Raw genomic sequence first — 13,850 nt, forward strand, 5'->3', positions numbered from 1 at the left:
CAGGCTGTCAGGTTACCAAAAAATGCCGAAACATGCTTTTTTACATTAGAAATGTGCTGTTTTTCATATTCTGCATCATGACAAAATGTGTTTTCTAGAAGGTCTAAAAATGAAAGCAAAGGGAATTTTTATAGAAATATTATTAATTAAATATCAACTAAAAAGAAATGCAAATGCATTGTCTAAAAATCAGTTTTCTTATTTTGTGGAGGGGGGGTAAACAACAATCAAAGGCAAGCAATCAAAAGCACATAATTTATCGGAAAGTATTGTAAAAGTCTGCGTGAGAACAGAAAAAAAGGTGGAAAACATCAGCAGAGAACAATAAAAACAATGTTCCTGCACGTCAGTCAGTCAAGAAGCTATTTCAAACAATTGGGAGTCCATTGCTAGAGTGAGAATAGCTAGCAATAAAAAAATAAAAACATTTTGAATCGTAAAACAGGTGAACATGCCAGAAAGTTCCAGATTATGTTCAAAACAAAAACATGCAGGATGCAAACATGCACAGGTTTGCTATGCCCACCTCACATTTGAGCTTTAGCATCAAAATTGCTAATAAAAAAAGGAAAAACAAACTTACACACACACATTTGCAATCTAAAAAACAAAGCAATAAAGTTCAAAACTATTGAGGCCACACATGCATTTATTCTGGGTGTAAAATCAGAAAAAATGTCTTGAAGTGTGTTACTATTTGCTATGTTGCCATAGATGTGAAAACTGCCTATTTTTTTCAGACTTTTTTTATGGGGAGTAACAATTAATCTATTTCTATTCCTTTGATCCGACCAGATCAATCTGTGGCTGAATCTATCGACATATAACATTTAAAAAAATGTTTCAAAATTAGAAAAGTCAATATTGGACAATGCCATCTAAATTGAGGTTCGGTAAGTTTATTTTATTAAGAACAACTGAGCACCATCACAGTTGTCATGGTTCCACCGCCAGTTGCTACCTCCGACCACCAGAGGGAGCCCTACCCAGAATCATAACCCTGTTGTCTCCTTACTACAACTCCCATCAGCCACTGCCACGGCCTCCTGTCTGCACAGCTGGTTTCCATCATCATCAGTACGTCTAGCATTTAAACCCTCCTCAGCCACGTCTTCAGTGCGAAGTCTTGTTTTTGCCTTGCAGACAGTCCGAGCGGTTTCTCTCGTTTAATTTCCCTGGTGTTATCCTGCATTTGCTTCTAGCTTTTGACCTTAGCCTGTTTACAAAATGAACCAATTTTGATGATGAATCAGATCGGCAACCACAAATACGAATAGTTGTTAAATACTTTTTGCATTAAGAAGAATCCATATCCACCTGTAAACAACCCATTTAGTGGTTAGCGGTTGAACTGGTTCTAAACTTGTCCAAAGCAAAGCGAATGGAGCTACCTCTTTTTTCACCATTTATATATAATATGCAAATATTGTTTTGAAAAATTCAAACTTTTCAAGATTATAGTTATGGTAGAAAAGTGCTGAGAAAGGAGCCTGAAAGCATCACATTGCTTTACATTAGTAGACAGTATTACTTCAGTAAAACTCCATATTTTCCCTATAATCCTTAACTTTTATGTAAGTGAACCTCAGCCCTGACACTGGGGAACATACAATAAGCACTGAAACACCACAGTCTAATGGAACTCAGTGTGTTTTCCAAGTCCTGACACCTTCGATTATAAAACTGAAGGATGTTGTACTTATTTTTTAGCCACACCGGTGGATTGGCTGCATTGATCAACGCAGGAGCATCTGCATGACTGTGATGTTTGGATCTTTGTGGTGAAGCTCGCAGCTCCGACTCCCTCGTGAGCCACAAAAGCTTAAAAGCTTTGGAATGAAATACATCCATCTTTCACAGCATCAATAAACCTGAAGACGAACGGTCCTCGGGGAGATGTTTTACTCGCTTGTTTATTGATCACTCGATAAGACAAATGAGATGTTTTGCTCCGTCACCTAGATTGCTCCGTTTTCATCCAGAGCGGGAAACAAAAGCACCAATTATCCAGAACCTACGAGACAGATCATTCATTTGGGTTGCTTAATCTCTTCTGAAAAACAGATGCTGGTATCGTCCTGTAGCGGGATGGCTTCGGAACAGCATCAGGTGAAGATAAAGGTACAACTTTGCTTCTTATTGAAGCAGTAAATCTAGAGTTCACAGCCATGAACTCTTTTCTGGAGTTGGTAACAAACTGTTTTAATAAAGAAACATCAATGCAGGGAGACAAAAGGCCAAAAATAGTTCATGTCCACAAGTGACATAAAATGTTCAGGTTATCATCAGCACCTTCAGATAAACACCTCCACCAGGAAAAACCGAGATGGAGTTCTGCTTTCCAGGTGGTGCAGTTGTTGTTTCCACTTCCTGCGGCTGGCACACCTCCACACTCCCACAGTCTGCTGCAAACAGTTTCCTCTCCCACTCCTCATCACTCTCTCAGCTCAGATGAAGGCTCCTATGACTGCCAGAACATTAGCTTTCTTGTGAAAAGATATTCGCAGCTGCTGCTGACTCGCTGCAGAAAGACGCACTCTCTTCTGCTTCACCACCAAGACCAAAAAACCTCGGGGAAAGTGTCTGCTTTAAAAGATCAATTAGTCTTTCAAACGCTTTACTGTGAGCTGCGGGTTGGTTTTGCAGGTGTAACACCTGAGCGGGTTTTTGATTTGACAGGCATCGCCGTACAAATGGCAGCTCCATTTCGGCGGATATCTGTGGCTGATTAAAACCAACATCTTAGCAGAGCGATGATTGCTTTAATCTGCATACAAATGAGTTCTCAAGAAAATGTTATGTGGGCTCAGCTACAGAAGCTCATAAAAATTTAAGTCATATTTAAGTCCCACTCCAATCATCTTTTGGGTTTTCTTTCAAAGCGTTCCCAGCGGTCATTTAACTTTTTCTTGGACATAGTTTCTGTATTCTAAACAGTAGTGATGGGAATTATGATTCCTTTTACTGACTCGAGTTTTAATGAGTCACTCACCAAAGTGAATCGATTCATTTGAGTCATTTGAATCATTGATTCACTTGCCCAGAGAGTCCAAAGTAAAACACGCCACGTCCAATTTATTCATATTACTAAATTAATTATGAAAATAATTAAAACAAATCATTGCGTTGTGGGACACAAAGAAAACTTATTATTTAAAATGTTAAAAAAAGTTTTTTCAATGTATGTAAATTAAATTTCTGGAAAAAAGAAAGGGAAAAAAATAAAGTACAAACAAGTGAACATATTTTTATAACAAGCTAAATAAAGAGCAGAAATCAACTGAGTTTCTGTTAGTTTTGTAGTTAATTACATTATTGGAGAAAAAAAATAGCAAGTTGGATACCAAAGTCAGTTTAAATTTTTAAAAAGTGGTGGAATTGATTAATATTCTTTTATTTGCTTTTCAAGACATAAAATGAAAAATGAATTTAATAATGTGGCAGCAGTTCGTCAGGGCAGAGAAGCAGCTGAGCAGAGGAAGCAGCTCCTCCCCGTCAAACAGGCTGATAAACTAAAGCTAAGCTAAGCTAAGCTAAGCTAAAGCTAACGCTCCAGCACAATGGATTCCTACAAGCTTCAGAGCGAGGCAGAGCTGCTGAGAGTTTTTTTCAAACGATTCACCTCCAAACGAGGCGAACTGCTCTGTGATTGGTCACAGATATGAGTACTGACTCGATACAGTCCAAAATGAGTTCTCTTCAGTGAGCTCTGAGTCCTGAACGAATCATAGCTGCTCCTCCATGTGTCCTGACTCGTGATTCAGCTCGGAGCGAGGCGCTGTTCGGGCTTCCGGTGAGCTCTGAGTCCTGAATCATGAGTCATCGCTCATTTGATTCAGCTCGAAACGAGGTGAATCAAATGAATCAACTGAATCATATGAGTGGTGACTCGAACACCTGCATTCATCCCGGACTCAGAGAGCAGCTCGCACTCACAACAGCACCTCCGCGAGGGGAGGGGTATGGGAGTGGCCAATAGATCCTCCGGTTGGGAGGGGGAGCAGATTCTCTGGTTGGGAGGGGCCAGGGAGCAGATTCTCCCAAAGGGAGGGGTGACTGAGGAGCAGCAAGTGTTGTCTGTAGAAGAGCGGTGAGCACAGACAGAGCGAAACCAGCGATTCTGTCGTGTTTCAGCTTTGTCTCTGAGGTTTTTAGTACTTCTCACAGCGAAGAGAATTAGTGGAAGGAAGTGAGTCAATTAATGAGTCAGTGGGGAAGATGACTCATGATTCTCGAGTCAGTAAAGTGACTCGCGAGTTTTGAACGATTCGTTCACGACTCGCACATCACTACTAAACAGTGTGGAGCAAGAGTAATTCATCATAAATTCACCTCTGAGTTGGACTATTGGTGCAGAGTAAACCCACCCTCATGTCCCATCATCCATATGTTTAAACTCTCCCGCTAGCTTGCAGCCCCTCACACCCCCAACGTAAAACAGCATTCCAACTGACTCGTGTTCAAGTGGCCACTACTAAAGAAGAATCTAAGCAAACCACAACTTTGGGCTCCCGAGTCCGGAACTCTCATGATTGTGTGTCGTTATGCAAGTTTTTACGCTTTTAAATCAGGCATTCATTGATCGTGTGCTGAAAGTTCAACTTGTTGAACTTCTTGACGCTTAATCACGACAACGCAGCACTGTTGTGAACAATCAGGAATTTAGATTTGGCGGTGCAGGCGGCGTCCTTTCATAACAAGGAAGTGCCAACTGTTGTAAACACAAAGGATAAATTAATAATTGTGTTTTTAATGCCCAAACGGGATATTTGGTGGGAATATCACCGACTGAATGCACGTTCATCAAACCGCGTGTGAATGGGGCATACGGGTGCAACATAAATGATGAGCAATACTGGAGCTGTTTAGGGTTGGGCACAGAAGTTCAGATTCAAGTATGAACCGTTGTGAGTTACACAGTTCTACCGAAACCGAAAGAAGCTGCTGCAAACGTTGCCGCATTTCGGTTATAAATTTAATTGAAGGACTATTTGTTTTAGGGCATGTCAATCACTTCGACTCCATTCAGTACTTTGAAGTTCTAGCCAATCCCGTTGCCTTTCCTGCGATAGTCACTGCTGGGAGCGCAGGCAGCAAGCTCGGCTCTCCTGAACTGTGATCTTTTATTTATTTTCATCAAGAGAATAATAATAATTTAAAAAAAAAGGTCCCCTATTTTTCCCTCTCTCGGGTTAATGTGGAACAGCCTTCAAACTCAGTCACAGAAACACAGAAGCACAGCGGAAGCGGCTGTCATGCAGACGCGGCCCCCGAGTGCGATCAAAACACTGGTAATTCCTCAGACAAGCTCAGGATCAACATGTTTGAAAGGAGGCAAGAAGACAATTCGCCGCATGTTAAAAACATCTTAAAAATGATACTTTCATTCGAGTGAGTCTTTAACGCCGCGAAAGGGGGGCGCATTGGCTTGCGCCTCAGAGGTTGGGGAGCTGTGATTTAATAAGAACAGCCAGCACGTCAAAAAACGAGATACCCAAAACGTCAATTTTTGACGCAGAGGTCTTAACCAGGTGTCAATATGTGACTTGGGAATACAAATTTGTTGATTTGGATAGATGTAGGCATAATTTTTTATTACTGAAATACCAAAATTGGCATCAATTAGGAACCAAAACCAAAGAACCGCTTTGGCACTGGAACCAAATAAAACCCAACCGATGCCCAACCCTCGAGCTATCCAGCTGTACAGTTTTTAGCCAAATTCCAGCTAAGATGAGAAAAAAGAAGACGTACATGGATCTATTCGTCTACAAGTGATGCATCAGAACGGAGCGAATTTGACGCGCAGACTTTAGCACCTATATCACTGCTACAGGCTTTTTTAAACTCATGTTTTCATCTGCTCCTGATTTACAATTTGAATAGAGAAATACTCAGACATGCAATTTTAAGTGTCATTTTCTTTATAAACTTCCTCCATCATGAGAAAACATGTTAAAAACATTATTTTCATTGCAGTGAGTATTTCCTGATTCTTACTCTAAAAGTCTTTAATAAGAAGAAACATCTAAAGTCTAAATGATGACTGCTGTTTTTGGGTGTTCGGTCTAATTCATCTCAAGTGATGTTACCTGACGAAAGTCTTTGAGAAGTAAGATAAAAACCAAAGCTCAAAAACGGGACCCCTCTTTGAAGCGAATGACAGCGTGATGGTTGTTGAAGGAAGAGAAGCAGCAGGGTTCTTACCGCTCTGGTGGGATTGCTCTGATCGATGGGGTTTTTGAAGTCTGTGCGGAGCTCATCAAACGCAATGATCTGCAAGATAATGTTCACATGTGGGAAAAAAAAAATTTAGTTTCCACTGAGATAAGAGGGACACACAAACACCTGAATCAGTCTTTTTGATACAGTTTCCATCACCAGATTAACAAAAAGTGTGATTTTTCTGAGCCTTGGACCACTTCCTGCAACCTGTGGTGCATGTGTGCATATTTATAGGTAAAACAGTGCTTCTTTCCAACACCCTGCTTACTGCTGATTAGCTGATTGTACATTCTGATTGACTGAACACACCTTATTTCAGTGACCAGCAGAAAGCAGTGCAGGGAATGCTGGGAAACCGGCGGGGTTGTTGCTGTCAAACCCATTTGTCAGTTTGTCCACTCTGTGGAGAATTTAAACTCCTTCAGTGAACTCCTCTAAAAACAATCTTTAAATGAGATCATATCTAGAAAATAATTAAACTTGTCAGGGTTCCAGACTACATTATTAAATAAGTGTAATATTGATTATGACTAAGTATTGAACCCACATTGGAACTTTAATTACAGGCATTATTTTTTTTTTGTTAAGTCTCCCTCTTAAATATTAAAATGACTCTTTGTAAGTGTGTGGTAGGAGGAGAAATCCACCTTTTAGCCCTTTAACACCAGAGCCCTCGCCAGTGAACCCCAAAATAAAACACACTCTTTGACATACCGTAACTCCTCAACTGTTTACACGATCAGCATGAATCTCTGACGCTGAGAAATGTGGCTTTTCAGATGGGCTTTGCACAAATACGCAAGAGGAATTAAGAAAAATGTTGCATATTGGTGAAAAGCCTTTTTTCTCTGAATCAGAATCAGCTGGAATTACTTAATAGCATACATGGAGCTACAGTAGTGGAAATAATGTCAACGCTGGATCTAAAGTTTCGGTGTTAAATGTCTCTCAACAGGTATTTCACAGGGCTCTGTTTTTGGCCATGTATTACTTTTGCTATCTATTACATATTTAGTAGCACTTTCCCATTTGCTTGTTTGGTCTGCACATGGTTTCCTCCTTTTTAGGCAGGTACAGGGTCACCTGAAATCTGATGTGGACCAATCAGATACTGTCTGTAAACAAAGGTCTGTGTTTACTTGTAAGCAAACTCAGGTTTGCTTGAATATTAACAGGGTACTTGGCAAACTAAAGAGGGAAAGTAAAGACACCTAAGAGTAAAAGTTTAGTGACTAAGGAGTGACACCGGAATATCAAAATATTGACACTAAAATGACCTACGAGTGTCACTAAGAAATTAAAGGGTGTCCCTAAAAAGACTATAGTGTCAAAACAGAGACTGTGTCAAAGAGTGACACTAAAGTGACTAAACAGTGACACTAAAGTGACTAAAGAGTGACACTAGAGTGACTAGACCGTGACACTAGAGTGACTAAAGAGTGACACTAAAGTGACTAAAGAGTGACACTAAAGTGACTAAACAGTGACACTAAAGTGACTAGACCGTGACACTAGAGTGACTAAAGAGTGACACTAAAGTGACTAAAGAGTGACACTAAAGCGACTAAAGAGTGATACCAAAGTGACTAAAGAGTGACACTAAAGTCACTAAAGAGTAGTGCTAAAGTGACTTAAGAGTGAAACAAAGGTGACCAAAGAGTTAGACCAAAGTGACTAAAGAGAAGAACTAAAGTGACAGTAACAGTGACACTCGAGTGACTAAACCGTGACACTAGAGTGACTAAAGAGTGACACCAAAGTGACTAAAGAGTAGTACTAAAGTGACTAAAGAGTGACACCAAAGTGACTAAAGAGTAGTACTAAAGTGACTAAAGAGTGACACTAAAGTGACTAAACAGTGACACTAAAGTGACTAAAGAGTGACACTAAAGTGACTAAACAGTGACACTAAAGTGACTAAACAGTGACACTATAGTGACTAAAGAGTGACACTAAAGTGACTAAGCAGTGACACTAAAGTTACTAAAGAGTAGTACTAAAGTGACTAAAGAGTGACACTAAAGTGACTAAACAGTGACACTAAAGTGACTAAAGAGTGACACTAAAGTGACTAAAGAGTGACACTAAAGTGACTAAAGAGTGACACTAGATTGACTAAACCGTGACACTAGAGTGACTAAAGAGTGACACTAAAGTCACTAAAGAGTAGTACTAAAGTGACTTAAGAGTGAAACAAAGGTGACTAAAGAGTTAGACCAAAGTGACTAAAGAGTGACACCAAAGTGACTAAAGAGAAGAACTAAAGTGACTAAACAGTGACACTAAAGTGACTAAACAGTGACACTAGAGTGACTAAAGAGTGACACCAAAGTGACTAAAGAGTAGTACTAAAGTGACTAAAGAGTAGTACTAAAGTGACTAAAGAGTGACACTAAAGTGACTAAACAGTGACACTAAAGTGACTAAAGAGTAGTACTAAAGTGCCTAAAAGTGACACCAACGTGACTAAAGAGTGAAACTAAAATATTGATATTAAAATGACTAAAGAGTGTCACTGTGAAGTTAAATTGTCACTAAAGACACTATATTGTCACAACAGAGACTAAAGAGTGATACAAAAGTGACAAAAGAGTGACACCAGCGTATCAAAACAGTGAAATTAAACTGAATACAGAACGTCACCAAAGAGATTAAAGTGACACTAAGATACTAAAGAGTCACTAAAAGATTAGTGTCACTATAGTGACTGAACAGAGACAGCAAAGTGACAAAGGAATGTTACTAAAGTGACTTAAGATTTATATTAAAGAGACTAAAGAGTGTTACCAATATGACTAAAGAGTGTCATTAAGAGACCAAACATTGTTGGTAAAGAGGCCATCGTGTCACTAGTGTGACTAAGGAGTGACACTAAAGTGACTACAGAGTAACATTTAAGTAAATGAAGAGCCTCACGAAAGTGACTAAAGACTGTCACTAAAGAGCTGATCATGTTCAGTCTTACTTTTACTCCAAAGATTGTGGGAAAATGTCAATTTTTGTTACTAACCTTTACTTATGTGAAATGAGTTATTCAAATTTGCATGGGAGCATCCTGGTTTTATTGGGGACCAAATCGTCTAAAGCAGCACGATTTGGCATAATTTGACATACTTCTTAGATATTTCCTGTTATGTGACCTCATCTTATAAATATTCTAGCTGATTACTGTATTTTTCCAGGTATAAGTCATGGTTTATTGCATGGTTTGACCGAGGGTGCGACAAATGCTACATTCACACTGGTCTCACCTCAGTATAACGCGTTCAAGGCACCACAAAAAAAAGTTATTGTAAATGAAAGGCTTCTGCCTTCAAAATGATCACACTCATGTAGCTTTAAAAGTTTTACAACCATTGTCTGGCTTTATGCACAAAATATGCGGCGACTGAACCTCGTTGAAAGCTAACCAGTTGATCTTTGACCAATCAGGGACTCAGACTCGGTCATGAAGTATGGATGACGCCCTTCTAATTCACAGAAGTGGCAACTGTTTAAAAATGGATCATGAATGAGAAATTAATTATTGTGTCAATGCTTAGTAAGCACTTTTTTTGGCACGTAAAAACTCAATCAAACTCAATCAAAACGTTCAGCTCGTTCAGGACATTACTGCTACAGTACTACTACAGTATTTTTTGAATTCATACATTTTGGAGTTTTTGAAATATTGAGTAAAATATGCTCAATAGGAAATTAATAAGAAAGTCTTCAAATAAAAAAAAATCAAGTTGATTAGCAACAAGCATAAAGGTAATCATGGGCTATGTTTTCATCTTTCATAGTATTTTAAAAAAACTGGAGCGTTAGGCTAGGGTATAGCTAATATTTCAGCAACATGCTAATGTTTTTGGCTGTTTCTTTTTCATCTACTGGGGTTTTTTAGGCTAATTTAGACTTTAGCTTCTATTTTAGCAACAGGCTAATGTTTTTGACTAATTTACATTACTTAGGAATTTTAGGCTATTTTGGGGTTTAGCTAGGGTTTTAGCATCAAGCTAGCCTTTTTGACTAATTTGGCATCTGCTTATGTTTTTTGGGCTAATTTGGAGATTAGCTCATATTTAAGCAACAAACTATATTTTTGCAAAATTAGCATGTATTAGGTTTTTTTTGCAATTTTACTACAAATTTTTCAGAAATTTAGGTCAACTTCGGTGCTCTTTTATAGTTTAAAAAAATGTACAGCCTTTTAGCAGATTTAATATTTTGCAAATGGCTTTTACATTTTCAGCAAATCCATTCAGCAATTAAAGTTTTTAGCATTTTTAGCAAAAAGCTTCAGCATCTTCAGTGACTACTTTCAGCAAAAAGCATTCACACTGGCAGTGTTGCAGGTAATGCAACGTTTCTAGTCGGCTGGAATTCTATGACACCAGATCTTTCATATATCAGAATAGAGCTGTAAAGAAAACCCTGGAGCAAGTTTTCTAGATTTGCATCACTTTGACAATTAACACCAAGTCTCTTCCAACTGTAGGTGGACCTGCACACTAGGAAAAGAAGAAGACGACCCATTAAAGCTTTAAAGCAACATCAGCTTCAACTGATTCCATATTTGGTAAAAGTACAGCTAAATCTACCCAAAATAGGTTTTCCTATTATTGTTTTGCTGAAGACAGATCACTTGTCTGTCTTTTTTAGTAGATTTTATAACCAAATTAAATCATAAAATTTGTCTCCAACGTCAAACTATTGTGTTTGTGTATCCAGGAAGCCAACTGTTAGAAACAGCGGGGGGAAACACAGACCCGTTGACATATTATTGTTCAGTAAATGTTCTTTTCTTTAAAAGCGGTCTTTCTAAAAGATCAATAAAAGCTGTGTTTCTCATCCTAAAAGCCACCTGCTCTGCACGACGTCAGCCTTTTAGCAGAAAAGTGCAATTTTGACGGCTGACTATAAAAAACACAAAAGAAAGAAATCAACTTTAATGATTCACTGGCTAAAAAAAGAGACATTTTGTGTGTAAAAGAAGCAGTCCTGGTAGATTCCCTGTACAGCACCCCCTCATCATCTCTCACACATGCTCCCGTGTAAACAGATGCAGTTTCCATGGTAACGCGGTGAGTCCCTCAGCGAGCACCATGGTTACTCCAGCAGTGAAAAAAACATTGTGAATGGTTGGGAGCATATATAGCTGGGGTGCTGCACCCTCAGCAGCAGGGGGGATGGGGAGAACAAATTCTAGGTTTGATGAGCTCTCCAGTGGCACGGCGGAGTCAGACGCAGGCCTCTCGCCGTCTCATTCGCACACAGACACGCAGACTGACTCATATGTAGTCTCACCCACTCAGTCACTCGGTACGTTAGTCATTTCAAGTCTTATGTCCATAATGATGCGTTTCATATTTCACATTATTCCCGTTTCCGTGCAGCGAATGCTAAAAGGTGAGCGCCGCTGTTTGTTGAGTCTGGACCGGTGGAGGCAGCAGACTCGGTGCACGACTCTCCAGCGACGGCTGTGCAAATTCCACTTGAAAGGGGAGAAACATTTACAAGCGCCTGGCGTCCGGATTTATGATCGCTGTGTTTTGCCGCCCGTGCTCATTACACACAGTTTGCCACAGCCTGAGCACTTTGTGTGTGGAAGTGTTTACCGGGGTCTCTGGGATTATTGGCAGGAGTCAGCTGCAGCTGGAGGACTTTGGTCAAACATGCAGCTGTGTGTAGAAACTTGCATCTAAACCTGTGTCTAGGACTTAGTTTCTGCAGATTGGCAGCAGTTCATCAGAAATTTGCATCCGAGTTATGGACTGTTGGAGAAAGCCTGCACTTATATCCCATCATTCTTTTGTTTACATACTCTCCCCCTAGCTTACAGCCCCTCTTACTCCAACCAAATATTACAGGTGCAACAAAAATGGCGAGCTATGAATAAATAAATACTCATAAATGCAAATTTAAGCTGAATTTTCTTAAGAAAATGCTACAAGAACATGTTAAAAACACTATTTTTTTAGTTTGAGTATTTCAATTAGACTTCCACTCCCGTATAGGGGGTTTGTGGCTGTCAGTGTGTAGGTGGAAGCATTTGTCTGCCTGTGTAGGTCGATGGAGGGCGGATGTTTACAAGTGCTCATTTCAGTGTTTCTTGAAGCCACTCACCTGCCAGATGACGAAGAAGATGAGGGCGGCGCACAGGACCAAGGTGAGCATGTAGCAGAAGGCCGCAAAGGTGAACGCCATGGCTGTGCCGGCCAGTCTGACCACCGGGCGGGTGAGAGAAAGAGCTCCTCCTCCTCCTCTCTTCCTGTCTCTTCTTTCCACCTCAGTGGGTGATTTTGTGTTTACCCTCAGTCTATACTGTCCAAGCGTTCGGTTTTAGCAACAGTCAATAGTCGGGTCAGGCTGGGGCTCTGCTTCCTCCACTCATGGTCTTTGTCTGCTTTTGTGAGGCTGACAGCGGGACGGCGGCTCCTTCGCCGCGGTTTAGGAAGCACTTGTTCTCCTGAAAATGTCTCCAGCTCCTCACAAAACCCTCTTTTCTTAGGTTAAAGTGTCTGACGGGCACGCGGACGCTGAAGCACAGGATTCTCGTCGATATGAAGCACAGTAGAGACAGCAAAGAGAAAGGTTCTGTGATGGTTATGGCTTGTTCAGCAGAGTTTCTATGGCTTACAGTTCATCTGTTGCTCTGAATCAAAGAACGCCGCGATGGATGAGTCTAAGTTCATCACATTTGTAAACAAACACAGTTGGCTTAAGCACTGAGACTTCTTGACAGTGTAAGCTCTGAAAACAGTTACAAAAAAATCACCAAACTTTAATATATTGCTTTACTCTGACACAAAACGCTGAAACTCAATGGTAGGATTGGTCGATAACAGCTCTTGACAGCACGGATCGATATCTTAACTGACCTTAATATCGAGCAGAGAATACCTGTGCATGGCAGGAGACTGGTCCGCCTCTGAGCAGTCCACGCTGTCCTCGGTTCTGTCAGTTTGGGTCGCCACCATGACAGAACAGCCTGCTCTGCATCTACGTCTCAGAAGCATCCCTGATTCCTCAGAAAACCTCAAGATCTGTCCCCTCAGACATGCAGGCTAAAATAAATTCTGTCGGCGGGGAGGGAGAGGAGGAAGTGGGGTAATTTAATTGGAGCCCCGCAGAGCGTCTACATGTTGACTCGGAGTTATGCTGATTTTGAAAACACTTCTGTCTTGAGGTAAGGAGTCTCCACAGCCCTCCAGAGTCATGTCACTGATTCCAGCTCATCCTCTCCTCTCTTTATCTAACGTCTCACTTCCTTTGGTCCTTCTCAGAGATTTCTGCGCCTGGTTTCTGCCTCTGCTGTCTCTGGCTGCCTCTTCCTCTATTTCTGAGACTGTGGGAGAGAAATATTTCTGTCACGGTTGATGTTCCAACGCTCAACCAATAGCAGCGCTCCATCTCTCCTCCCCTCGTACTTTCTCTCGCCTCTCTCCTCCTCTCTGTCTGTCAGTCTCTCTTTTTGCATTTATACATTTCCATAATTTTTCCTCCCCAGAGACTGATGAGGGGGCTGGGCACCCTGTAAATGTCTTCATCTCTTGTCCGCCTCATCGGCCCCCTTCGCCAAAAGCCTTCAATAACCCATCAGTTTCTGACATGGAAGTCTGGCTCTCAGACGGAGAGTTGAT

The 13,850-nt window shown here is 40.6% G+C and overlaps 1 protein-coding gene across 2 annotated transcripts in view; it reads right to left on the minus strand.

Annotated features, from left to right (window-relative positions):
• Positions 1-13,600, minus strand: part of cnih2 (cornichon family AMPA receptor auxiliary protein 2) — an 18,904-nt gene extending 5,304 nt beyond the window's left edge. The window contains exons 1-2 of one of the 2 annotated variants that reach the window (XM_024266739.2): positions 12,334-13,600; positions 6,208-6,276 (exon numbers count right to left, since the gene is read on the minus strand). In XM_024266739.2, the coding sequence (XP_024122507.1) occupies positions 6,208-6,276; positions 12,334-12,414 (150 nt within the window). In that variant the 5' untranslated portion in view covers positions 12,415-13,600. The remainder of the gene's footprint in view (positions 1-6,207; positions 6,277-12,333) is intronic. The other variant, XM_024266738.2, reaches the window with a different exon arrangement.
• Between the last annotated feature and the right edge of the window lie 250 nt (positions 13,601-13,850).

Source organism: Oryzias melastigma, linkage group LG14 (genome assembly GCF_002922805.2).
Source record: "Oryzias melastigma strain HK-1 linkage group LG14, ASM292280v2, whole genome shotgun sequence".
Taxonomy (NCBI): domain Eukaryota; kingdom Metazoa; phylum Chordata; class Actinopteri; order Beloniformes; family Adrianichthyidae; genus Oryzias; species Oryzias melastigma.